This window comes from Papilio polytes, unplaced genomic scaffold (genome assembly GCF_000836215.1).
Source record: "Papilio polytes unplaced genomic scaffold, Ppol_1.0 DF822845.1, whole genome shotgun sequence".
Lineage (NCBI taxonomy): Eukaryota > Metazoa > Arthropoda > Insecta > Lepidoptera > Papilionidae > Papilio > Papilio polytes.
In genome coordinates, this window is record NW_013526359.1 from 4,014,483 (window position 1) to 4,042,471 (window position 27,989).

General features: G+C 32.2%; 1 protein-coding gene across 2 annotated transcripts; it reads left to right on the plus strand.

The window, feature by feature from the left end:
• Positions 1-2,180: 2,180 nt before the first annotated feature.
• On the plus strand, positions 2,181-27,847 carry LOC106105625 (carbonic anhydrase-related protein 10). Of its 2 annotated transcripts, XM_013286047.1 has the most exons (12): positions 2,181-2,342; positions 14,771-14,856; positions 15,458-15,505; positions 17,298-17,434; positions 19,954-20,145; positions 21,878-21,973; positions 22,270-22,336; positions 23,050-23,204; positions 23,683-23,820; positions 25,554-25,599; positions 26,101-26,183; positions 26,616-26,698. In XM_013286047.1, exons 2-11 carry the CDS (start codon positions 14,805-14,807, stop codon positions 26,181-26,183), a joined length of 1,014 nt encoding a protein of 337 aa, XP_013141501.1. In that variant the 5' UTR covers positions 2,181-2,342; positions 14,771-14,804; the 3' UTR covers positions 26,616-26,698. The 2 variants fall into 2 exon arrangements, with proteins under 2 accessions (XP_013141501.1, XP_013141502.1); XM_013286048.1 differs by lacking the exon at positions 26,101-26,183 and having other exon boundaries at positions 26,616-27,847.
• The last annotated feature ends 142 nt before the right edge of the window (positions 27,848-27,989 follow it).

A 27,989-nucleotide genomic window follows, 5' to 3' on the forward strand; every position in this document is an offset into this window, starting at 1 on the left:
TCGAGAACAACTGCTTGCTAATATTTATGATGTTAGGAAAATCATGTTAAAACATTTTAGAGTTTGCTTCTTGTAATTGAATACACATTCAACCTGTGCAAGACGAACTTGTGTAACTTAATTTTTTCAATTAATTAATCTGCATATAATTATTTATTACTAGCTTTCGCCCGCGACTCCGTCCGCGTGAAATAAAAAAAAAAGACAAAAGTGAGTAGCCTGTGTGTTCTTCCTCTCCTCTAAGTCCATGTCAAAAATCGTTCAGCCGTTTAGGCTACAAACTCTAACAAACATCCATCCGTCTAAACTTTCACATTTATAATATTAGTAGATTAGTTTAAGAAAACAAAAAGATCGCGTCTTATTCTTAAGATTCAAAGTGCGCGCATGCGTTAGCTGAAGCCACGCCTTCTATCGAAAGAGATAACGCTTGGTCTCTACTTTCATTCAATTCCTATCTGATTTCAAGTTTAATTGATTTAAGATAAAGTTTTTTTTTGTTATCAGAATGATAACCATTTGATAAACAAACACGATAAATAAACTACGATTATTACATAGCTTAAAAGGCATAAAACTTTTTTCTTTGTCACTGTTTTTAATCTATGACCAATTTTAAACCAAAGATTACTGCTTATTTTTTTTTCTGTAGTAGTCAAAGATGAAAGATTCGTACCAATATTAAAACAACATTTAACAACTAAATACATTATTTTTAAAATGTTTATCGGAGTCTAAAAATTTTCATAGATCTGGAATAGATTGCGTTCCAATTAAAAATGTCATAAAGCAACTATCCACTTATGTTCAAGTTAAAGTAAAGGACTACAAAAGGTAGCACAAAAACTAGTTAAACCACCCTGTACCAGCAATAGCAGCAGGTGCTACTACAGCCCCTACGAAAATACACAAAAAACTGTCCCTGGGCTGTGTTGATTATTCTAAGAACTTACTTCCTATAATGACTAGCACAGTCTTCGCAGTCTCTAAATACTCCTTCTTGTTATTTATTTTATATTTTTAATTTAATTTAGTCTATCGATGTATAGATCCAATCCGAAAAAGAAATTGTCCCAACGAGCTATCCATCGGGTGTTTTAATTCTGTTTTTATTAAATCTTATGTTAAAGGTCATTTCAAGAAAGATTTATTGACAATAAGCATGAACATTTGATGTGAATTTTAAGGTTACAATATAATAATAGAAACATTACTATCTAACAGATCTATTGAACGGCGTAATCTTGATTTTCCACTCCCGATACGCATAAAAACGAATTATTTGATAATGTAACAGCTTTGTACTTTATTTTTGACCGACTTCCCAAAAGAAGGAGGTACTCAATTCGTCTGTATGTTTTTTTATGCATGTTACGGCATAACTCCGCCGCTAGTGGACCGATTTTGATAATTCTTTTTTTATGTTATTAAAATATGTACAAATATACATAAAACACATGTAAGAATATCAAAGGATTTAAATATATCTCCATTAGTAAATTTATAGGTAAAAGTTTGTTCGAAATCACACTAATATTATAAATGCGAAAGTTTAGATGGGTGGGTAGATGTTTGTTGGAGTTTGTAGCCTAAACGGCTGAACGGATCTTCATTAAATTTGGCATAGACGTAGAGGATAGTCTGGAAGAACACATAGGCTACTCACTTTTGTTCTTTTTTTTTTTCAAATTCCACGCGTACGGAGTTGCGGGCGTAAGCTAATATATTATAATACTTGATATTCCTGAATAACTTTCTCTTTCATAGTAACATCTTTCATCAAACTTTAATCAAACTCCTCGGCTAGTGAAGGTGTCTTTTTAGCTTTTTTTCTGGCAACTTCAATTCATTAAACATTGAAACTACGAAAAGTTCCTGTTTTAATTAAAGATATTCACTGAAAACCCGCCCCTGAAGCCTTAACTCACTGAGACGCGGTTGGCTTATTTTTTTTTCAGTACACTCATTCCCGCCTCTGTGACCCTCCCAAACAAACAGCTAAGTACTTTAAAAACAATACCATGCTGGACTTATTATGATCTTTATTTGTATAAGGTATAAGGTCCAGATTCGCGTGAGTAGTTTAATTTCTTAATTCTTTATTGAATTGTGATACAGCATTCAGTTCATTTCATGAAAGAGGAGACAAGCAGTCAAGATACGTTCAGTTGCCCGCGGATTTTCGCGCGGAACGGACGTGCTTGGGAATGATTTGCTCTCCCGATGAATTAACGCGAAAAACTTTACGTATTATTTACAATTGACTTTAATTTAATTTTAATTCATTGTAAATTTGTTCAGTTTAATTTCGTAACTCAAGAAGTTATAATAGATTTTTGAAGGTACGTAATTATAACATTTTAAAATGAATATTAAATTTACTTAATTAATTACTTTCTATGACATATTTAAATTATTTTATTTATGTTCATAGCTTGTACAACTAATAAGTTACAAATTGTTATTATTAATAAAAATTAAAAAAATTTAAAATTCGAAACTCTGTCGACGTTTGGTAAAAAAATTTTTAAACAAAATTAAAACGAAGACTGTTATAAATGTGATAAAAATACACATAGTATGTACGCTGACATAAATAGAGGGCTATTACAATGAATCGCTATCAAATGTTATTAGTCTTATAATAGTCTACAATCACGTCTGATGGAAGACTTGTTCCATTAAAATAATTCTAGTATTACAAAACAACATAGTATGTTGGTTAGATTACTATAAATGTAAAGTGGATATTATTCAAAAGAAAGGACATTATTTCTTAGTTTTTTTTTACAAATAGTTACTATGTTTCTCTTAATTTTAAAAACACCATAGAGTATTTTATCAGATATCACAGTAATATTATAAATGTGAAGGTTTAGATGGATGGATGTTTGTTAGAGTTTGTAGCCTAAACGGCTGAACGGATTTTGATGAAATTTGGTGTAGATGTAGAGGATAGTCTGGAAAACCACTTAGGCTACCTAATTTCGTTTTTTTTTTTAATTCCACGCGGACGGAGTCGCGGGTGAAAACTAGTCAATAAGTAGAATTCTTTTGTTTTTTAGGGCTTACAAATAAACACGATACGTCATTTCTATTTTTGTAAGTTTTTCGTCTTGTAAGTTTCATTATTGTAAAATAAAAAAAATACTATTAATAATACGAGAAACTTATTAACATCTAAATATTTTTAATTGTTTAATTACATGTATTATTGAATATTTTCGACCCACAAGAGACCTCTGTAGTGATAATATTTATCATATTAAAGTTATCTAAGGGCATCCATAATGCAAACGTTTTCCTCAATAACAAGCTGCGTTAGTAAAAATATTATTGCAATAAACATACAATTAAAACAAGTTTACTTTAAATATCTAATACATTTATTGGATTAATAATCGTTTTATTATCAGTTTATTACATACTAGCTTTTGCACGCGACTTCGAGTTTGTGAAATTAAAAGTTCTTTATGTGGACTTTCATACTAGATCCGTTAAGGAATTTTGAGAATTGAAAATAAAAATAATATCTGAGTTTAGTAACTTTAGTAAGCTTTAATTATGTGCGAATAAATTTCTTTAATCAATTTCTCTAACAGGGTCACTCTAGCCTAAGGACAGTCAAACAATAATTGAGGAAGAATTCAGTTCCTTAACATTTTCACTGCGTAACAGGTCGATATCGGCCTGACGCGGTATTTAAGCTTATACAGACAAAGAAAACTACGTCCCTCTCGTTAATGCGAAACGATTATCTCAGTTATACATGTTACATTACATAAAATGTATACATTACGTTTCCACAATTATTATAGCAATTTAATCTATTCTAGTGCTGGTGGGTCTAGAAAGACCTGTCACGCACTGGCAGAAATACCATAGGGGGCCCATTTGGGCCCGCCGCTGCACCAGATTTTACCTGATGCAGTAAACGTTTTAATGAGGTGTTAAAATTTCAATACTTAAATTTCACAATATGTACAATGACATTTACTAGGCCAGTGTGACACTAAGGCCTAAGTTTCCCGAACTTAGTATAAGCCCAGGACCCTCAGTGAGTATAGTGGTCTGATGATCGATTGTTTCATTAAGTACTCGTATCAACTTCGATATGTCTGTATTACAACGTGGAATTACCCTACACCAATCAATATTCCTTGATTACTTAAAACTTTTCGAGCATTATTCCGACATACACCGATGTCACCTATTCATCGAACCACGAACCACGAAATGCTATTTTGTTAAATTAATTTATTATCACTGTACTACGCTTCCATCATTTGAATTAATGGATTACGTTGAATAGTATTTTAGGGAAAAAAATAGAAAGTGATTTGACATGCAACGGCTTCCATATGAAAATCATGGTAGAGCCCATAGCATCTTTTGCATGAATGTCCACTTCCCTTTCCCACCTTTTTCTTCCAAGGAAACTGTCAGAAGTGGATTTTTCGGAGGAGGAGATAACGACATAGAAAGGCAAAATATTCCTCCGTCGATTAAAGGCAATACATGCAATTGCAGATGTCTACGGGATGTCGCTTTGCCATTTCAATGCATCAGGCGGCTTGTTGCCCGTTTGCCACTTTCATAATTTAAGAAAAAATCAACAAAAATCTGAAGTACATGGTGCTACGTCACTAATGTGTCACGTACTTCTAAGTTGTTTTACGATGAAGAAGTTAAAAGCAATGTTTTAATGTTTTATGACTTTTTCTCAACTTAGATATTTCGTTAACGTAAAAAACTTGGTAACCACGACCCTGTGATGTAAATTATCGGATCATCCGCATGATACGGTTAATACCGGATTGAAAACTTCGAGAAAAGTCGTCTAATTTTTGAATTTCAAACACGTTAAAGAGACTAGGTCGGATTAACATATTTTAGAAGCGATTCGCACCTGCTTCGTTGCAAAGTTGTCCCGTCGCTGCGGCGGCGTGGCGCTTCAAGTGTTAATACCGGAAGTTTTACTTCTGTTCACAGATTGAGTTCCGAATAATATTTAATTAAGATCTCTCAACGACCTGATTGCGTTATTAATTAAAGTTTAATAATATTTAAGCAAACAGAATATGTTTTATATTTTATTGAGATGGGACTATATGTGTACAACATTAGTTTTAAATATAGCATAGCATTTAAATTTAAAAAAAAACTTTATTAATTTTCCCCTTTGGACAGGAGACTAGTGTCTATATTAAGGCCGTACCCTTTTTTATTAATTTTACTAATTAAACAGAGATTAAAACATTTTAAGCAAATGTAAAAAAAGTAATTGAAGTTAGTTAGTCGTATTATAATTTTAAGTTATACTGACGTTGCGTATTGTAAGAAAAAGTATTTAAACTTAGGAGATATTACAAAATTTACGTACCCTCATTCCAGCCGCGGGTTGTTCCATAAAACGGCCGACCTGCAAAAAGTTGACGTGTGAAAGTTTGGCATATTCCGCGCCAGTCTGAGGTGAACAGATGAGCCGTTATATTAAACAGCGGGGTGCCCGCACTTCATTTCATAGCGAACTTATAAACGCCTTTTTTTAATAGATGTACAAAATAATGGATGCGGCATTATATTTGCTGCTCTCACAATTTTAAGGAGGTAAACATTTGTAACAATTCGAAATGTTGTTCTAAAATTTCATATCCTTAAAACTTTTGTTAAATGTTTTAATAACGAAAAGGAATTATTTTTAATTTAAAATTATTGTATAGATAATATATTTATTCAACGTAATTAACTGAGTTTGTATGATAACGATACGCTTTCTTTGTAAGCTTCTTCTTACTTTGCAAAACCGCTGGTTATATTTTTAACTAGACTGTAAATGCTTCTTAAAATATTTATTTAATTACTTCAACATGTGCACATTTTTTTTTATTTTTCCATTTAACGTAATATAAATAAAGTACGCATCCATTTTTTCTAAGATCCTTGTTAAGGAACGAGTAACTTTCCGACGCAGTCACGGCAAAGAGGCTCTTTGTAAAAGAGTGTTCTTTTTGAAAGAAAGTTATGGCTTATGGATTAAATTTTCTTCTTCTTGCTTTAATACTCCGACGTCTTACAAACTGGAAGGCATGAAATAAAGTGCGCTTTTACACGTGTTTCAACATGATTTATCTATAGTTATTTTCCGTGCCATCAACTTTTACTACATATAATTTAATTTTAGGTTTTTACTTTTGTTAAGCTGTACATCATACAATTCTTATTAACTACTCAGCCTAATGTTATTAAGAGAAAACATTTAATTATTTGAATAGTCTCCAAAACTAATGCACCGATATCAAAAATTATTTCTCCATTAGAAAGCACCATTTTCTTTAGTAACATTATAACTTCGGGCGGACTGTCACGGGTAAAAACTAGTTATAAACACCGATAAACACACAAACAAGTAGCTCCGGTCTGCACGTTAATGTTATAACCGCGTACTAATCAAGGAAATGAGGTGAACCAACAAAGGGTATCCGTTTACGTGGCCTTTGTGCTTCGCCATCCACGCTTACATTTGAAAGTAATTAACAAAGTATTTTAATGTTATTATACACGAAATAGTTGAATGGGAACGTAATCTATACTTCTATACTATTATAATAAAGCGTAAACACACACTTCTTTGTTGCCTAAGATGTCAGCAATAACAGCATATTTTCGAATAACTCTTGTTTTAATAAAAAGCCCTTCACTTACGTCACGCTTTAGGCTATATGTTTTTACGACATTAAACTTAGGGGGTAAATATTTTGGATAAAAACCCTAACGTGGGAAAGAGACCATAAGTTGCTGCCAACATCAAGGAAGCAAAGTTGCCATGGTTTATCATCATGTCATTTTGACATTTGGTTATTTGACGCATGTGAACAATAAAATAAAATTTTCATAATTTTATGCGGATGAACTCGCACGGGAACAGCTAGTTTGAGATATGGAGAAACAATACAGGTAATAATTATAGTCAAAACATTTTTATAGCGCCAGAAGCCGAATAGTTTAATCTGTCGATTCCTGATTATAGTGAACCATAGATAGTAAATAGAAACATACAAGAAGTAATAAAAAAATAATAAAAACCTACAAAACCTTTTCATAGTTCAGTTAAAAAAATATATCGTTTACCGTAGAACAGTCATAGACATTGAGTGAACTCCACAAAACTGTTCTAAAAATTTTGTAAGGTTTTAATTAAAGTCAGGTAAAAATGAGGATTTTTAATTGATAAAATTACGAGTTTCATGTCTTTATAACTTAAATAAGCGTTGTTACAATAAATTAAGATTTTTTTGTTGAATAATTTTACTTCTTTCTTAATATTATAAATGCAAAGTTTTTTAGATCCGAAAATTTAGATGGATGTTTTTTTAAAGTTTGTAGCCTAAACGGCTAAATGGATGAATTTTGGCGTGTAAAACAGTATAGTCTGGAAGAAAACATAGGCTACCTACTTTTTTAATTACTATGCGGACGGATTCGCGGGTGAAAGCTAGTCATTAATAACCATATCAAGTCAGACAAATATGTGTAAAGAATACACAAGTCATTCGGAGACCGTTAAGTGTAATTAAAATTAATCATCTACCATTTTAATTATCTTATTATTTACTGAACAATGTATAATAATTTGCTAAGTCATTGAAACTGAATTAATCTCTATCAATACTTACACGCGAATATTAATTGAATGTTTTTGTTTTAATTTTTTAAAAAGTAAAATAACGAATTACTCTAAGAATTATTTGGACTAATTTTTAAAAGCATCGAGACTGTAAATGTTTGAGATTTTTGTTATAGAACAATGTAAAAGAAAGTGTTTAAATCTATACTAATATAATAAAGCATAAACACACACTTCTTTGTTGCCTAATAGTCAGCAATCACAGCATATTTTCGAATAACTCTTTTTTTTAATAAAAAGCCCTACACTTACGTCACGCTTTATGCCATATATTTTCACGCCGTTAAACTTAGGGGTAAATATTTTAGGTAAAAACTCTAATGTGGGAAAGAGACCATAAGTTACTGCCAACATCAAGGAAGAAAGGCATGGTTTGACATCATGTCATGTCATTTTGACATTCGCAATTGATTATTTGACAAATGTGAACAATAAAATGATTTTTTTATAATTTCATGCGGATGAAGTCGCATAGGAACAGCAACAGAACAGTAGTACAAAAAAATAACAATACATTTTAAATAACTATCAACTAAACTAGAATGTTTATCTTTAGTGTATTCCTGTTATCAGTGCGTGATTTGTTTACGCTAATCATACTAATATTATAAATGCGAAAGTTTAGATGGATGGATGGATGTTTGTTAGAGTTTGTAGCCTAAACGGCTGAACGGATCTCAATGAAATTTGGCACAGACATTGAGGATAGTCTGGAAGAACACATAGGTTACTAACTTTTGTCTTTTTGAACTCCACGGAGACGGAGTCGCGGGCGAAATCTAGTAATATTATAAATGCGAAAGTTTAGATGGGTGGGTAGATGTTTGTTGGAGTTTGTAGCCTAAACGGCTGAACGGATCTCGATGAAATTTGTCACAGACGTTGAGGATAGTATGGAAGAACACATAGGCTACTAACTTTTGTCTTTTTGAACTCCACGGAGACGGAGTCGCAGGCGAAATCTAGTAATATTATAAATGCGAAAGTTTAGATGGATGGATGGATGTTTGTTAGAGTTTGTAGCCTAAACGGCTGAACGGATTTCGATGAAATTTAGTACAGATGTAGATGTAGATAGTCTGGATGAACACATAGGGTAGCTAGTTATTATTATAACGCAAAGGAATGTTTTCTCAACTAGTTAACATGATTTCCCCAAGCTTAATGTACAGTTAATCTTATCAAGTTGGATGTTTCGAGATGTTAATGCCGTAGTAACGCTGCGTCTAACATCACCCAACTAATCTCGGATAATTAGAGTGTGCAATATTAACAAGAACAGTCTTACCGACTCTGTATTATTCAAGGGAACACCAAGACGGCCATTCGAAACAGCCAAAGAACGGCAGATTTTTTTTTATTAAAAAAACAAAATACGGCATGCAGAGGTCAAGTCTCAGTCATTAAACTAAAAAGTAAAGCACATGATTGTGTATTAAAACTTATTAAGAAAAAAATATACTCAAGGATTATATTATAAACATTAAAAATACTGTTACAAGGAAAGTCTTTTCGTATAAATCACAGTGTAGCGTATATTTAAAAACAAAACATATATTATTAGTTACTTTAAATAATTTTAAATATCTTTAGACCGGTCGAACACTTTCGACTAAATTATCGCTCAACTATATCGATTGTCGATATCGATTGGTACGCAGCCAATTCAACTGTTTAGTTGCACAACTAAAAATCGTGTGTACCTCCATATATGCTTATATGAATCAAAGCGCGACTAAACAGTTGTGCGATAGTTTCGTCAAAAGTGTGCGCGTGCTCTTAAAGTATTTTAAAAGTTAATTACTGGTCAAATACGTTTACAAATTTAAAAGTATGTGTACAAAAACAATAAAAATTATGGGTTAAGTAGTAATTAGAAATATTTAATTGTATACTATGAAAGCTTTAAGCCTTCCATTGTCTATTTTTAGAACGATCGATGGGTTTTAAACGATTTTTAAGTTATATGAGCACGGTTGAGTGTTATTTTGTTTAAAATTGTAGAAATTACTAACTAAACTTTCATAAACAAACTTCTCAAAAGATCATGGTTTTAGGCAATTTATTATACTTTACGTAGCCTCAGTCATACAGAGCTTTACCCAATTTCAACCTCGGAAAGAAAAGCGTGTAAACAATTTGTTAAATAAGCAACGAAACAATCTAGTTGCAACGCTATTCCGCCGCGCTTGTGGTATAAATATTAAATTTTACTGCGCATCCCCGCGCGTACTGAGGGCAATCACATCAGACCTGTGAACGCATAATTACAAATACTAAAATTGCTACGTCATGTTGCAATCACAAAAGATTGACTGAACTTTGTACATTTTTAAAGTATTGTTTACATAATTCATTTAATTTTTTTATCGTTTATAAACCAGTGCTTAACCACTATCCCACCTAGACCAAGGTGAAGATGTAGTCGAAGAATGGTACGCGCTAGTTTAGTAAGTACTGATTCACACTGCTCTTGAAGGCACCCAAAAAATTCCTTTATTTTGTTAATGAATGAAGTATTCAAAACAAAGTTCAACTTTATTACTTTGTCATCTCTTATTCCCTACTACCGTAGCGTGTCGAACGCGCCGGGTTTTCGTCCTCCAAATAACTCTATCATCCGTCATCTCAGTCATCACAAAGAGTTAAACGTCACATTTTACTAAACAGTACCATTTTTATTTTTAAAGTAATACCGTTAGTGTACTAGTAAAAGTAATGTTTTTTAAAACTATTCACTTTTGGTAGAAAACATTTGCTTAACGACACTCAGATAAACCTAACTCATCTATGGTAAGTGCCATAAATATCCAATTGAATTTTCTATTTATTTATTTCTAAGCTTGTGGAATGACTATGAGCGTACTTGGATATCGCTTTACGTGCTAAAGTATCCGCAGTTAGGAAACTATAAAACGCAAACTTAACCGTAACGCTCCAAACATGAAACGTTATACATTTACAGTTATGATCTCTACTTGAAGCTTACTTTAAAGATATCTACGAACTATTGTAACGAGTATATTAATTGGAGCCTAGCTTTTGCTGACGAATTCGTCTGAGGGAAGTTATGAAATACTAAAAAATATAGCCTATGTTACTCAGCGTAGCATTCTAATGGTAAAGATTTTTTGAAATCGACCCAGTAACGTTAACTGATAATTCTGTCTCAATAGACTCGTATTTTACGTTTTAAAACAAATTAATATATCGCTTATATCTTAGTAGTATTATTATAAATTTCTTAGGGTGCGTAATAACTGACGTTATGAGATGTAACATTCGCATGAAGTGCTTTAAGCTTATAGATTACACTACTCGATTTTTAGTTGTGCGAATAAACAGTTGAATTGGCTTCGAAACAATTGACAATCGCACATCATTTTTACTAGCATTAAAACTGTTATTACAAAAGTAAACAATCTTTTTTAGAGTAAATTAAATTTGACTATTTTATTAATTTGAGGATAAATTACTCAGTACCCATATCACTGTGACTAAGTTTATTTATGGAGTTGAAACAAATCTTTAGTTCAAAGAACAGTTATTCTTCAAGTTTAATACCATTAAGCCGGCACGCTCGGTCGGCGATAAACAAGCGATGACAATGCACGAGCAAACCCACTCTACTAAATTAACTCACCAACCTATACTTGTTACTTGCATTACAAGTACATCGTAGTGTAATATATTCTTCAAACACAAACTTGTCTGATAATACACCTATAACAGATTGAATAAAAGACAGTTTGAATATCGATTTATTTTAATCTTTAATCAAGATTTATTCACTTTATAATTTTCCATACATAAAATTGTTTATAAATGATGTACGAATGTAATTCGGTCAAAGTGTCGTAGTCTGATAAGCAAGAAATCGATTTTAATGTCAACTTATAATAAGTTATATGCATAAGTGGTCGGGTGATAAAGCTATATGTGATCACCTTTGAGTGATGATTTTAATCTATACTTATGTTAAAAAGTGAAAAGATTTGTATTTTTTTACGTATTGAAATAACTAATAACTACTGGCCCAATATTAAAAATTCTTGCACCATTAAAAAGCTGTGTTATCACTAAGTAGCATAGGCTATATTCTTTTTTACTTTCACGTGGATGAAATCGCGACCAACTATTGATATTAAATAATTAGCGCTACTATTAATAAAATTAATACCACGATTCAACATAGTAACATTCTTCCTTTTTTAAAAAAATAAAAAATGCCATTACATTACGGTGTGTAGGGCGACGAAATGTTTTATTTGTATTTCGTTTGGGGGTGAATTCGATACGTTATCCCTCCAATACATTCTGATAAATTTGTTTGATTGGATTGGTTTGAAAATCTTACCGCGAAATTTTTGAATAAAAATACACGAGTTGTATTGTTGCTTCCTATTCGCGAGGGTAATCCAATTTTTAATAAATCAGATGTTTATCGCAAACAGAATGGAAATTCAAGCTTATCGTAATGTAACAATAAAAACGTATTTTATATAGAAAACAAGTTTTAACTTGTAACAACTAGCAACAACTTTGTACCACTGTCGAGGTTACGATTTGATTTTTTCGGACAAGTTTTTATCCTGGCTTTAAACTAGGTTTTGTCCGCGACTCTGTCCGTGTAAATTTAAAAAAAAATTATATTAGGTATCCTGCGTGTTCTTCCAGACTATGTTCTACATCTATGTTAAATTTCATACAGATCCGTTAAACCGTTTAGGCTACAAACTCTAACAAACATCCATCCATCTTGATTAAAAACAAAAGACTATATACCTATACACTGAGTAGAAAAAAGATTTAGGGACTCAAATGTTAATGCAGTTTTAAAGTGTAATAATATAAACAGCGTCCAAGCTATGATTTTACAACGATAAGCTGTTGTTTATAAAAACTGGTGCTTGCTCTATTGCGTTGTAAGCTTAACAGACCACCCTAAAGAATAAATTCCCATTCGCATGCCCCGCAGCGATTAACACGACTAATTCATATTTGTCTTCGTTGAAAGCTAGCACCAAGTAATTGCTACACTTCACTGATTCACAGTGTTATAGTGAAATGTAAATAATGAGCTAGTTTTAACTGTTTTGGTATGTCTGTGTTCACTTTGTGTACTAGGAATAGTTTTGGTAACTTGACAAAGAATTTCTTAATTCATAAAAATGTAGTCTAATAGTACATAATTACGTTTAGTCTGATGATTTACTATAACTACTTTAATCTTACTTCTTACTAATATTATAAATGCCAAAGTTTCGATGGATGGATGATAGTTTGTTGTCTATACTGCGGAACGCATGTCGATTCAATTTTGTATAGATGTACTCGTAGATGATATTCTGGAAGAACATGTATGCTACTTTATGATGTTTGTTTTTCTTTTAATTCCACGCTGGGAAAAGCTAGTATTATCTATGGTTTGCACATCAAAAAACTAATCTACATAAATTTCACTCCAATAGTCTAAATGTAAGTACAGTTTACAAACCTTCTGTTTGAACAAGAACAAAAATAATTTGTTTACCATATTCCATTTGTCTGCATAAATCTTATACTACATTTAGCTATATAAGAGGGTTGTTTCGGCATCCTTAAAAAAGGATACAACTCGTAGGAGGAAATTACATTCTTATCTTAAGCCAGTGACCGCAATCTGCTGAAGATAACGCTAATGTCGACCCAATTGTACGCTTGTGAGCTTTACTTTTGTTAATTATCATTGAGTTTTATGCCTATTACAAGCAGTCTTTTAATGCTTACTAGAAGTCCCGAAGTGATTTCTCACTTTGACTACCGCACCGTCGTTAATTGGTCGCTTAGGGAGACCCTTAGTGTGAAATTCATATTCTCTTCTATTTTTCAAAACATAAAATCATCCCTTTCATTCTTTTTAAAATCGAAATAACAGAGTTTCAAAGCTAAAAAGCTATCATTCCGCTGCGAGCTACGACCTACGAGCTACGACCTACAAGCTAACAGCTACGAGCTCTGGCTACGGGGTTACGTGTTTCTTACGTAAATTACTTATGTTCTAAAAATTAAATATTAGTTTAACTTCCTTTTAAATGTTAATTGAATTTATCATCGAGTTATACAGTCAAAAATCATAAAACTGTTTACTAGTAGCTTTTATATTTCAATAGCATAAATGTGTAGACTTTACGGCTACAATTTAGTTCGGAAGACGCAGACTCCGTGGCGCCGGACAGACTGGCGTCGGAGGGGCGACGCCAAATGTTATTGATAACTATGGGGAGCTTTTGTTATTCAGGGCTGCCAACTCTTATAAACTCCAATAGAAGACACTGACTGAAAAACTTAAATTTTACGACCTTGATAATTTTACCGACGGCGGGAAATAAACAGATACACTTCATAGCATAAGTAATGATTGCTTAAAATATTACGTTAATTACAACCTAAAAATCCTGTAAAACATGATTTATGTAATGTTTTAGCGTAAGCAAACAATAACAACAAAATGAATGGTTCATTAAATATGAACTTTTCCCCAACGAAAAAGAAGTATTGTGAAAAATACATTTGCGAAATGCATAAATCTAAACTGGCTTCGAACAGATCTATTCGAATATGGTACTTATTCTAAGGTATTAGAGTTGATATTTGTATGGTATTTAGTCTAGTCGTTAAAAGTATACGGAGCCAAACAGGAAGCGAACAGCGGTTGGTAGACAAAGCTCGTTGCTCGCCGGATGTGGGTGTATCTGAAAGTTGCGTTTCCAGTTAATGTGGAAAGTGCTTATGTTGACTACGCTGTTGTTTTATAAAAAAAAAACTAATTATTTTAAAAGTTAGTCCTACTGGGCCAACGGGGATGCAAGGGGTTTTAGTTAACGGTCATATAATAATGTTAGCTGTATCGTAATGTTACTATGTAATACGTTAGTATATTGTAACTAATTCGTCACAATACTATTTGTGACCTGAAGACTTAAATTTTTGAAGGGGTTTGAAAGGAAAGGAGAACATTTTTTACAACTATTAAGCATTATATAGTCTGTAATATTATTTTTTTATTAGTTTGTTTGTTCTAAAACATTTGTTACTCTACAGACCAGATGCGGGGCCCGTAGTGAACTGATTCACGATGCTCCAGTGGTCGTTGCTGTTCCTCACTCTGCTATGTCTCTCAGTTAAAGGTACTTATTATTAACTTTTTAGGATTCATTACACTGGGTAAATTAAGGACACGAGCAATGTAAGGACGTGAATTGACATGACAGTTACTGGCATACTAGCTATCAAGCAACTGGCATGTGGCAGTTGCATCCATAATAACTAACCTGTCTGGTATTAGCATGCAAGTAGTCACGATATTTGACTTACGAGGGGCGGACATATTACTCAATTAAGCAGTCGAGGGTTACAAAAGTGTCCTGCCCCTCCAGACAAAGCTACTTTCGATTAGCAATGTCGCCTGTAGAATCGACAAAGTGTGTCAAAATATATGGTAATGAATGCGTTATTTATCAATTGTTATTTTCAGTTCCATAGATTTTTGACTTTTCGATCAGCGATGGCGATAATCAAATGTTACTTTGTCTAAAGGGGCTGATACTAACTCGAGTCGTACGATGTCGTGAACTATATTAGCATGTGTATACGCATTTCGTCAGTACCCTTCTTGTCAATTACTACTCCATTTTACTGTTTTCCAATAACTCCTTTATATATGAAAACTTCTACAAAATATTTAAAATAACAATATAATCATGTAATTAACTATGGCTTAATTTTCAGATATAACAGGCAGTTGGGAGGAATGGTGGACATATGATGGAATATCAGGTATGTTCGTAAATATTTAAAGTTAGAAATATAACATCTTCGCACGAATGGGTTGACTCGTCCGGTGAAATAAGACCACACAGAAGACAGGCGTGAAGTGGAAGCAATTCCGCGTTTCTTCTGATGAGTGTGGTACCGGTAGCCCAACTTCAGTCTCTTCTTCTTCCCACCCTTTTTCTTATACGAAAAGGATGGGAAGGGAACGTGGATTTGACGGTGCAGGAGACGCGTAGGAAGGGGTAATAACCTCTTTATATGCGTCTCCTCCTCCGTCGATCAAGGGTAGGCAACGCATTCGCTATTGCGAATAACTATGGGCAGCGGTCGCTTCGCCATTTTGGCGGATTCAGGTAGCCGCTTGCTCGTTTGCCACCTTAGGATATAAAAAAATGTACTTAACAACTATTCTCAAAATAAGCCCTCCAAAAAGATATCTTATTATATCGATAATATGTTTTTATCCGTCACTCGAAAGTAGAGCGTGCGCCACATATCCGGGTAATGATACCGGGTAATGATCGTAGATACAATCTTAATGATAGTGCGCGCTCACTTGTGTCATTACATTGTAGTCTACGATCCGACCGTACTTAGCTATCTATTTTCGGTTCTCCGACTTCCCTTTAACATGTTAGATATTCTTACATGAATACAATAAAATGAAGATCATAGGCAAAGAGACAATTTACATAAAAAGTTCCCTATTTAATGAGGTAAATAAATAATCTGTAGAGCACTGACTTATGGAGTTTTATTTAATATTGTAATTTTTTCGAAGTGGTCTCAAACTTTTGGCCGGCAGTGTATAGTTTATAAAACACAATTGACAATTATTTTGAAACAAACATGTTGTTTTTGTTTTTGTGATTTTACATGAAAACTGTTTTAAGACTATTCTGAGCTGTCATATTTAACACTAGCTTTTCCCGCGAATTCGTCCGCGTTAAATTTAATAAGGATGATAAAGAAATGAAAAAATGTAGTCTATGGTACTCACAGATAAATTACCATTCTAACGGTGTAAGAATTTTTTAAATCGGCCCAGTAGTTTTTGAGCCTATTTATTACAAACAAAGAAAGTTTTCCTCTTCATAATATTAGTATAGACTATTAACGCAAAATTATATTGCATTTATTTAATACACGAAAACATAACATAACATAACATAAATTTATTAACAGCAATATTTTCTAACTTAAATGATTAAGCCGTATTTTAATAACAAAGGATACAAATTGTCAATTGAAATAAAAACAGTAGGTAAATAATCAAAAATCACAAATAAAAAAATCTTTGGCATCTTGTATTTGTTACTCTATGACGTAAGGATAACTTACGATACAAATATAGTGTACAATTTACATAAAATTTTAATGTTAAGGGACATAGGCTACGTCTCACCGGACGTGATTACATCATAATGTAACATTACTCACGAACCAGTGCACTGCGATGACCAAATTTTGCGGCGTCCCGAATTTCTATTCAATTCTACGGAACTATTTAATGGCAATGAATAGGGCGCTTTATGTTTGAGTAACGTTATGTGTAATGAATTTTGATTCGTCATTGTGTTCTTGTTAATCTAAATAAGGGAGATTACACATAGGTCGTATACTCATAAAGCATAACACACACACTCTTGTGTGTATCTTATCCTTAACTTTATGTAATACTTAAGAAGTATTTTAGTGTAGTTTCTTCATGCTAAATCTATTCCCAGGGATAAACGACTTAGAAATCGGCAGCTAGTTATAAATATGTGAAGTTAATGACTGTTTTCCACCACAGGTCCAGGATTCTGGGGGCTGATTAACCCGCAATGGAGCATGTGCAACAAGGGGCGCCGCCAAAGCCCCGTCAATGTCGAGCCAGAGAAGCTACTCTTTGACCCCTGGCTGAGGGACATACAATTCGACAAGCACAAGGTATACCATGACTGATAGTAGGTCCCTATCAGCCTTTGTTCAACTTGGCTTGGCGTTCATCATCATCATCAGCCTTTGTCTACCTTCACCTATTAACAGAATGCGGCCCCAGCCTTTCGCATCTGACATCTTTCCGATCGTTCAATCGAGTTCCGATAATGCATTATCTCCCCATCTTTTCTAGCATGGTTAGCAGTGGTTATAGGCATGTTATGAGGAGGGCTGAATCGAATGTTACAAGGAGAACGTTAGTTTGAATGTGGAAGGGCACACCGGTAGAGGTAGACCTAGAAAAAGATGGATTGTTTGTGTGAAAGGAGAGACTATTGAAAAGGGAGTGATGACTGAGACGACGTATGGTCGTGCCGACCCTACAGGAGTAGGATAAGGGATGAAGTGATAAATGATTATCTTCCCTTCTTGTTTACTCTTTTATTTTAAATGAGTGGGAATGATTTGCATCTGGCCTCCGGCAATAGAAACTATTGCTAACTAATTACAAAACAGTTTATTTATAGATCATCTCGCATACTATCACATTGTTTATTCATATTTGAATCATTCCCATTCCCGTTGATACACGCGATACGAAACAAATTAAAATTTAAATTTTCACACGCGTCGGTTTGAAAATCTGTGTAAAGCCGGCAAAATGTGCGAATTAACATTGCTACAGGCGTGTAATCCCGCGCTAAAACATGCTAAGCTAGCCGTGATAGACGCGTTTACTCTCATTGAAAGAGACGCGACTCGAGTTTTATTTAAATGGTTGGGAAAGATTTCAATAACAGTATTTTTAATTACCACCTTGCAAATGTTTGTAAGTAGCTAAGACCTGAGTTTAATTTTAAAATGTTCACTGAAGTATTTAAAAGCACTTGATTTTTTAAATAACAAAATATACGGTATTTAAAACTTGATTAAATCGTAAGAAATTTTCTGTTGGAATCTAATGGATTTTAAAACTAAAAAAAGTTACATTTAAAAAGACAGAAAAATCCTTGCAATGTTCGCGTAGTTTAGCTTTAAAGCAATATTTTCTTATTCCATCTTTTCAAATAAATTATCGAAAAAGTGCAAAAAATTTAACAGTATTAATCTACGACAAGCTTTTGCACAGGACTCCGTCTGCGCCGAAATAAAAACATTTGTAAGTAGCTTATACTTTCTTCCAGACATTTTTACCAAAATTATATCCAGATCCATTAAGCCGTTCTGGAAATACCTTTTACCATACATCCATCTAAACTTCCGCATTTATTTTATTAGTAAGAAGTAATATTTACTATAAGGTAATAGTTTAGATTTCTTGAATGTACGGTTCCTTTATTTAAAATCAACGTATCACCTTACCAAACACGCAGCCCAATGAATATTCCAAGTGGGTCCGTGCGTAATTATTCATTTAGACTGAATTACAGTCCGGTAATGTCATGGTAATGTATGCGAAGCGATAGACTATCACCGGCGACTATCGCAAACTTTTTGCAACATACATTGCCGGTCCCGTTCTAGACTGGAGTGAGGGTGCTTTAGTTTTTGCCGCATTACACTACGCTTTGTCCTTTGCAATTCTAATTACATTACCAAATTGACCGTGTAATATTCCACTTGACCTCGTAAGATAAGGATAGATTTAATATTGTGGCTGTATAAGTAAATTTATTAAACGATATTATTCTAATTACAAAAATACATCGAGTTTTGGCAATAAACACTGGCAATTTAGGAAACTTTGACTAGTAATAATAGATGGCGTTAATATCTATTTTTATGATCGATATCTTACACTGTTTTTTTTTTAATTTCAACCTTTTTTTACATCATTTATTTATTAAGTCCATGTTTTTTCTCTGCAATTTTTCATTTCATTATTTATGATTATTAATAGTTAAACTTTACTTTTTCTTGTTTGTATTTTTTGTTCAAACGTATGTGTACCTCGCAGTGTGTTTTTGAGCTGATTAAATGTTTATTATTGGTTTCTTTTTAAAATTTCTATTATCAAAATTGTATGTATAAAAATTTCCCTTGTTCCATTCGCGTGTGTAGCGGTAATCCGTCATCTGTACTCAAAGCGCAGTAAGTTTCAAGGTTGTAATCAAGGTGGGCCCATTGATTGATAGGATCGCCTCGCAGCGGGGAAACCACTCGTTTCACACCCTGATTCATTCCATGTTACACGCCTTAATCTATTTTGATCAACGTTAAAAATCTGTTGAATCTATTACAGGATAACACGCACAATACAAGGAATAGATTTCTAATTAATTATTCTATATTTACGATCAGAATTTAAGAGACTTCATACTGTTTCATCGATACATAAATAAATTAAAATCAGTAAGAATCGATTAATAAGATATTGTGGAACAAAACCGCACCATACAAACAAATCCACGTTGGCTTTAAAATCGTTTTTTTTACAAATAAACCATTTTTGACTATAATATATAAAGCGTAAGGTTTCTTATTTATACGACTTTTGTACAAAGTGTAATCTAGTTGGTCTTGTGCAGGTGAGTGGTGTTCTCCAAAACACGGGCCAGTCTTTAGTGTTCCGTGTCGACAAGGACTCCAAACACCAGGTGAACATAAGTGGGGGCCCGCTTTCCTATCGCTACCAGTTCGAGGAGATCTACTTCCACTACGGCCTTGAGGATCATCGTGGATCAGAGCATCAGATAGACCATCATACGTTTCCTGGAGAGGTGCGTTTATATAATAGTTTTTTTTACATTTTTAATTCATCACACATTGCGTTGCATCTTTTAACACGTTTTACAAACAAAATAAAATGCAAAATAACTTTGAAATAAATAAACATTTTTGAAAACCAGATGAAATTTAAAAATAATTACAACAAAAAGTCTTAACTTAAATAAATTAACTATTAACAAAAGATCTATGAAAGTTTATTTTTAATTACCACAACAAATTACTTAGTTTCCTCTTCAGGGAAACCTTACTGATCGCTGTTGTAAAATTTGTAATACATTTATGAACTAAAATTATTAGCAAATACTTTCTTTGGGACAGTTAAGAAATACAGCTTTCGTAGTGTAAACTTTGCATAAAGCTTTAACTTTTCTTAGTGAGTATAAATATCTTATTATAGATCCAGTGAATTTCCATCAAAATTATTATTAAACAATTAATTAAACCTGACCACAACAATGTGAACAATGCAGACAGTCTGGCGATCTCGCTAACTATGCCGCCTCGCTCGCAATCCGCACTCGCCTGATAACATCTTACATTTTAAATGTATTTAAAATTATGCATTCAACACTATTCACATAGAAATTTATTTACTTTATCTACTCTTTAAAATATATCTTTTCTAGTTTGTTACCATGTTATCTATACTTTTTGTATCTTGTATTTTATACATATTGAAATGACTCGAAAACTACTCGGTCGATTTTAATAATTCTTTTACTATTAAAAAGCTACATTATCGTTGAGTAACAATATCTTAAAGTTCACGTCGACGAAGTCGCGAGCAGCAGCTATGTTAATTTAGAAGATTAAAATTATATTCTTAGTTAATAAGCTGATAATTAATTTCGGAATATTTCGTCCCAATACGATTGTATTAAGAATTATGATTTTTAACATTAAATACACGTTAAAAGTAAAATTTCTATTGATAAAAATTCATCCTTTATTACTTTTACCTTCTCGTTATTTCTTAAACATTATATTATATTAGAGTCACAAAGTTTCTTACAATCTCCTACATTACAAATTAACACCTCAAAGTTCTTGTCATTATCGGGAAAGTCGTTATTAGTCCCTCGAGAAATAAACTTTCCAACTTTAGCTATTTTAACCTCTTCTGTTTGGATACGATTGTTCAATGGTTAACATTGGAAGTCGACGTTTGTAGCAATTATTTCAATAGGGCTCTTTGTATTATGCATGTTTTGTATAATTTGAATTCGTTTTGTTTAAAATATCTTAATTTTAAATACAAATACATTATACTATTTCTTATTTTTGAATAATAATACATTATATTTCTTTCTTGTTCTTTGACAACTTTCTTTAATGATGTACCTTGTGATACGAAACCAATCCAATTAGTTAATTATTAGCAAACAATTGTTGCGGCGTTTGCGGTTTCTTAATTTATCTTAATTGGGTTATTCCAGTAAATGACAGTGCAATTGTCTTAAAATAACACTGTATTCTCGTCTCCTTTTACCTTATTCTTCTTTTGTTTTATATCATTCTTAACTATAGGTTTTCAAATCGAAATACTTTATTTTAAACACACTATCGTTTCTGTTATAAAGACAATAAAAGATTTTAACAAAAGGGTTTAAAAAGTGTCATTTATTAATAAGAAACCTTATATAGGCGTGAAGACTTATTTCAGATCAATTAGTTAGTTAGTTAATCTCACGAAAGTTTGAAGAACATTTTTTTTTCTTTTAGATTCAACTTTATGGATTCAACAAGGAGCTATATCATAACATGTCCGAAGCCCAACACAAGTCGCAAGGAGTAGTTGGAATATCGCTTATGGTTCAAGTAAGTATTAAAATTGTAATAGGTTTAAAGCAGCCTAGCATCTATTTATCCCTCAGTTTTTATTGTCTAATAGCCGTTTTCCACGATTAATAAATACGCAGTATTAAAAAAATACGAAAACACAAGAAACTACGTAATCGCCGGAAACCTGACGTTTTTCGGGATTAAAAGTGTTAATCCAGACTTTATTTTATATCTATGCCAAAACATGTATTTGATTCTGGTCGTTTCTTCTCTTCAAAGTGTTGAAAATTTTTTTATTAAATAAAAGCTTTAATATTTGTAATGTGTTACAGATCGGCGAGCCAATAAACAAAGACCTAAGATTGATTACAAGCGCCTTCAGTAATGTACGATTCAGAGGTAAGAAAACATAGCTAATTTATAGTTTTTGTTCACATAAATTATTTATATGTAAACGGTACTTTTAGAACCACTCATATTTTCTTTAGGAATATCTTGTTTGAAATGCAGAATGCAAATTCAATGTGCATTAATGCATATTTCAGTAAATAAATCAAATCAAAGAGTGCACTGGACCAAAACTACGTCCCGGACTCCCGAGAATCTACGTATTTCTAGCTTTATCATATCAAGTGAAAATAAATATACGTTGGATGGTAATTAATTAAAACTCACATATTCCATAAAACCTTAACAGATATTTTTCTTAAATAAAAAGTTCTTTACAAATTAATATCAGTGCACCGTAACAAGAAATAACGTCTCAAAAGACGAAATTCAACAATTTTAATATAAATCAACTGTTCGCTAAAAATACTTACATAGATAATATATTCTACTAGCTTTCGCCCGCTACTCTGTTCGCGTGAAATTGTAAAAAACAAAAGTAAGTAGCATATATATTCTTCCAGACTATCCTGTAAATCTATGTCAAATTTCATCGAGATCCGTTTAGTAGTTTAGGCTACAAACTCTAACAAACATCCATCAATCCATTTAAACATTCGCATTTATAATATTAGTAAGATTTATCAAAGAAAATAATTAAATTACGGTTTTGTATCTTTTTGGTTTGACTATATCGTATGTTTTGAGTGTCTTCATTTGTTTAGGAAGCTCGTTCCCTATCAAGCATTTGCCGCTCAGTTCTCTACTGCCTGACACTCAGCAGTACCTCACTTATGAAGGCTCTACCACACACCCTGGCTGCTGGGAGACGGCTGTCTGGATAATATTCAACAAACCGATTTATATTTCTAAACAAGAAGTAAGTTGACTCCATAATGCTGATCCTAAGAGAAATTCTAACTAATGTATGGTATTACTCAAATGAAACGTATATTAATCTATACTATTATAAAGAGGATAGATTTGTATTTATGTATGTATTTCAAAAACTAAACAATTAGATAAAAAGATAAAATAAGATAAAAAGATAAATTGCCTTTCTAACACCGTTAGAAAGGCAATTTATCTGTGAGTAATATAGGTAATTTTTTTTTAATTACATGCAAGCAAAGACGCGGGCAACTAGTAAAATAACAATAATAACAACTGCCACACCTACTGTCATACACAGAGTTGCTTGCATCTTACTGTTGTTTTAGTAAAGAAATGAACATTAAAAAGCTAAAGTAACTATTAACAACTATAAATTCGTCACATATTAGTGAATGGAAACAGTCCATATAATAAAATTCTATAACTTTACTAAAAATTTCCTCAGTAATCTAAACTGTCAACAGATGTACGCCATCCGTCGTCTAATGCAAGGCTCCCAGATATCACCAAAGGCTCCGCTAGGCAACAACGCGCGTCCTGTACAGCCTCTACACCATCGCACTGTCAGGACCAACATTAACTTCAACAAACAAGGAGTACCCGTAAGTAAAAATTAATATAACAATAAAACTATATAATCAAGAGAGAAAAGTGATAAGTTTCTAATGCGTGTTACTTTTGACATCGTCTCTTTTTGATTGGGTTTGTGACCAAGGACAGTTTTGTTTCCAACAAAAAAATCATGCCGTTGAATATGTAGCACAGAATGTGACGTCATTACTTTGAGTACTACTTGCAACGTAAGAGATTTAGAAACGAGTAATAGAGTGGCAATTAATATTTTGTTTTACATAATTTGCTTATAAATATATTTTAAATAAACAATTTGGATGGATGTTTGTTAGAGTTTGACGTCCAAATTGCGTAGAGCATAAGTCTACTTACTTTTAATTCCACGCGGACGGAGTCACTGGCGAAAGCTATACTAATATAAATGCATACGTTAATTAGTGATAAACAAGTTTATAAAGTTTCAAGTAAATATCGTTAGGTAGAGCGGAAAGCACTGAAGTTTATACTTACAGGATGCACTTTCATAAATTTACCGCTTTTAGTTTTTGAGCCGTTCATTTTAAAGATAAGCGTTGGACATTAAACTGGGTGCAGCAAGATATTTATATTGCACAGCCGACGTTCACTGGCTTTTAGAAATTTGCTTAAATATTAACATGTTTTTAATTTCAACGTAGTAAAAGTCTTCTTAGATGAAATTTTCGAAAATTCGTGCACTCTGATAGAATAAGGAAATACTTACATAACATTTCAACACTGAAAACTCTATACTAAAAGGGGAAATGTTTCATCAATTCGTGAATTTATCGCGCATGCTTTTAATTTATTTTGTCACCTTGAATTATAAAAAAAAACTTGAGACTCCAAAGTCATAAATATATTTTATCAAATAGCTCTTGCTCGCGACTTCGTCCACGTGAAATTAGATAATTTTTAACCTATGTTACTCGCCGATAACGTAGCTTTTTAATGGTAAAAGAATTTTTGAAATAGGCCCAGTAGTTTTAGAGTTCTTTCAATACATACAAAAATACAAATCTTACCTCTTCATCGTTAGTAAAGATGGCACATTTAATACTCAATTCATCTTAAAACCCATCCAAGTTACGGCTGCTTAAACAAGATTAAACGTGATGTCGTTGCAGTTGCATCGAGGCACGATAAATCGCTACCGGATCTTAGTGTCCACTAGGCTTGCATAGACAAGCTGTTAGATTATTTATTTACACAACACCTCCATTAGCTAAATTAATGCTAACCGAGCTATGCGGTCTAAAGACTAAGCGACTGAACGACAAACTATATATATACAGTGATGGTAACAAAGACAACACATATTATAAATGAACGTTTAGATGGATGGATATTTATTACTATGTATCTCTAGAATTGAAGAACGGATCTCGCTGAAATTCGAAAAAGATATAGAATATACGAGTACTCTGCGTGAACACACTAGCTACTAATTTTCTTTTTATTCCGCACAGACATAGTCGCGGACCACAGCTAGTTATCTTATTATGATGTAATAAAAGCTTCAGGACATTTACAATGAAATATACCATACCAACTTTTTTAAACTTCGCTTTATAATTTTCATATTAATCCGTATTAATATTTATCAGTAAACAAATACATTAGAAGTACTATTTAAATAACTTTAAAACGCTATTGCATGTGTAAATATTAATGGACAAACTAAAAATGTGTAATAAAATCTTTCAGGTTCAGATTTAACTGTTAATATTTTTAATTTCAACAGGTATCGAGCAATTGTCCTGACATGTACCGAAATATGCACTACACTGGTAAAATTATATTTTAATTATTTGCACTGAATTAGAAACATGCATGTAAATGACTTTTGCATTCCTTAGCAGTTTCTTACAATAGCGTTATATTTATTAAGAAACTATTAATGTTCCTGTTTTCTACTAGACATATATTTCTGGCCCCTGAATAAAAGACTGAGAACATCTGACTACAAATGCTATTCCGCCAACTTTGCTGTTCTTAAACTGTAGGCGCCTAACATCAGAGGGCTTATTTACGAATTGTCGTCAGAATGTGTTCGTAACGTCCTCGACAAAATTTATATTGGTAAAGTGCACCAATATATCACACGAATTTTATCGATGGCGTTATTGACACGTTCTCGTAACTGACATGCAAATTTTTGTCGTAGACCCTCTGGTATCATTTAAGAATCTCTAGTGAAAAAACTCTACACAAAGTTCTATCTTTAAAGTCCATTGAAAGTTTCAAATTATACATGTAATAATACTAAACTAAGTTTAATGTAATTTCAGCACGTTTTTCTCGCAAGGCACGTTCGAAAAAAAGTCTTGCATGCAATCGAAAGAATATTACAAAGAAATGTCACAAAAAATAGGTATAGTTTGTTGCACAAGTTTCTTCTTCTATCGCTTTCAGTATTTATATATGATACTTTTAACTGTAAGCTGTTTCTTACAATTTTTTAATGTGGTATTTGCTATTATTTTTGGCAAGGCTTTACAATTTAAATATAGCAGCTGTCATATGTATGTTTGTGTAAGTGCGCTTTGTTTTATTGTTATGTTAGTTGTAGTATTTGTTTAGTATTTCATTATATTGAAAACATTAAACAAATTAGCATTATATATTAGTTTATAGTGTTTTCTAAATTAAATAAGAATATCGATAAAAGTGATGACTAGTAAGCGTTGTGGTGAACATACACGTATAAAAACATTTGAACACACTAAAAATTGAAGAGATATCTTCATTTCATATTGAATGGTCATAGATTTGTTTAATGGTTAACTAGTCTGTATTTTTTCAGCAACACAATGGCCTCGTGAACACAGCATGCGATATCGAAGCGCCGATGATATGTCTATGTTATCACTTACTTAAACTTGTAACTTTGATAAGTTAATTATCTATTCTTTATATTGGTATTTGTAAATTTATATTTCACGTCTTAAATTTATATTGAATCGGTTTTTTAAATTAAATTCTTGGATTCATTGTTTTTTTAGAAATATGCTTTAAGTTACTTGAGACTTTTTTTAATTTTTAATCGTAACAAAATGTATAATCTAACCAAAGGTAGCGAGTTACTTTAGATTTATATTTAGATGTGCTTTCCTTTATAGTGTTTATAAACCGTCAATTGTGTAGACAATATCTCCCTTGATATAATCTTTTTAAGCAAAATAATTATAAGCTTATACAAACATATTTGATATAAAAAAAATCTTCGCTAAAATGATACATGTACTAATAGAAGCATAGATGTAAATTTGTATATAAACATTAAAAATATTTAAACGGAATATCGTAATACGTCCACGGTGTTATTATATACCGATATATTAAATTAAACAAAGCAATTGCAAAAGCTATACTTATATATTGCTATACTTTTTTGCTAAGAAGTAATGTTTAGTTAAGGCACAAATATATCAACAGCGAAGCGGCGGCGAGCGATATTTTATCATAATAGTAAAACATGCAATTTTAAGATATGATATTACCTTACGCGTTTGTGTGAATCAAGCTTTTATGATTAATTCAATAATACTATGTAATTGTTGGCTTGGATAAAACTTAATTATATCTCCATAACGCATACCTAAGTGTATTAAATGTAACTCGTTGATATTATTTAAAAAGAAAGCTTTTGTTATCCAAAATAAAGCACATTACGATTTAGTCAAAAAGTTGATATAATATGTTTAATTAATATTTATCTAAATTCCATATAGGATTACAAATGTCTATATAATATAAAGTGTATGTAAAAAAACCTTATGATTAGAGAATTAAATATACCAATGATGTAGTACTTTATTTGCTTAAAATGTTATTTTAACGTCATTTAAAAATATAATTTCATGGCGTGTATTTTCCATATTGTAAAACGTAATATTAGATGTTGTTATAACCGTATGTTTATATAGTTAAGTATTTATATAGCGATTACGTATGTTATCATAAAATATAAAAGTTTTCAAATATAGCATTGTTAACGTAACTGTAATGTACCTAAGGAATTTAACATTTTAGATTAGACGCCAATGTTATAATAAATAATAAATAAAGCATTAATCATAGAAATATGCATTTTTATTTTTACTATCCGATCTTACATAAAAGATAAAATGCTACGAAACTTCCGCTTGCTACAAATAAGTAGCATATTGCGTAGGCG

Bases quoted from the DNA above. Each gene is read 5' to 3' on its own strand.
- LOC106105625 (XM_013286047.1), top strand. From the start codon at position 14,805: ATGCTCCAGTGGTCGTTGCTGTTCCTCACTCTGCTATGTCTCTCAGTT. The intron at 17,435-19,953 runs GTATACCATGAC...GGTCTTGTGCAG, and splicing joins TACAATTCGACAAGCACAAG to GTGAGTGGTGTTCTCCAAAA. The intron at 20,146-21,877 runs GTGCGTTTATAT...TTTTTCTTTTAG, and splicing joins ATCATACGTTTCCTGGAGAG to ATTCAACTTTATGGATTCAA.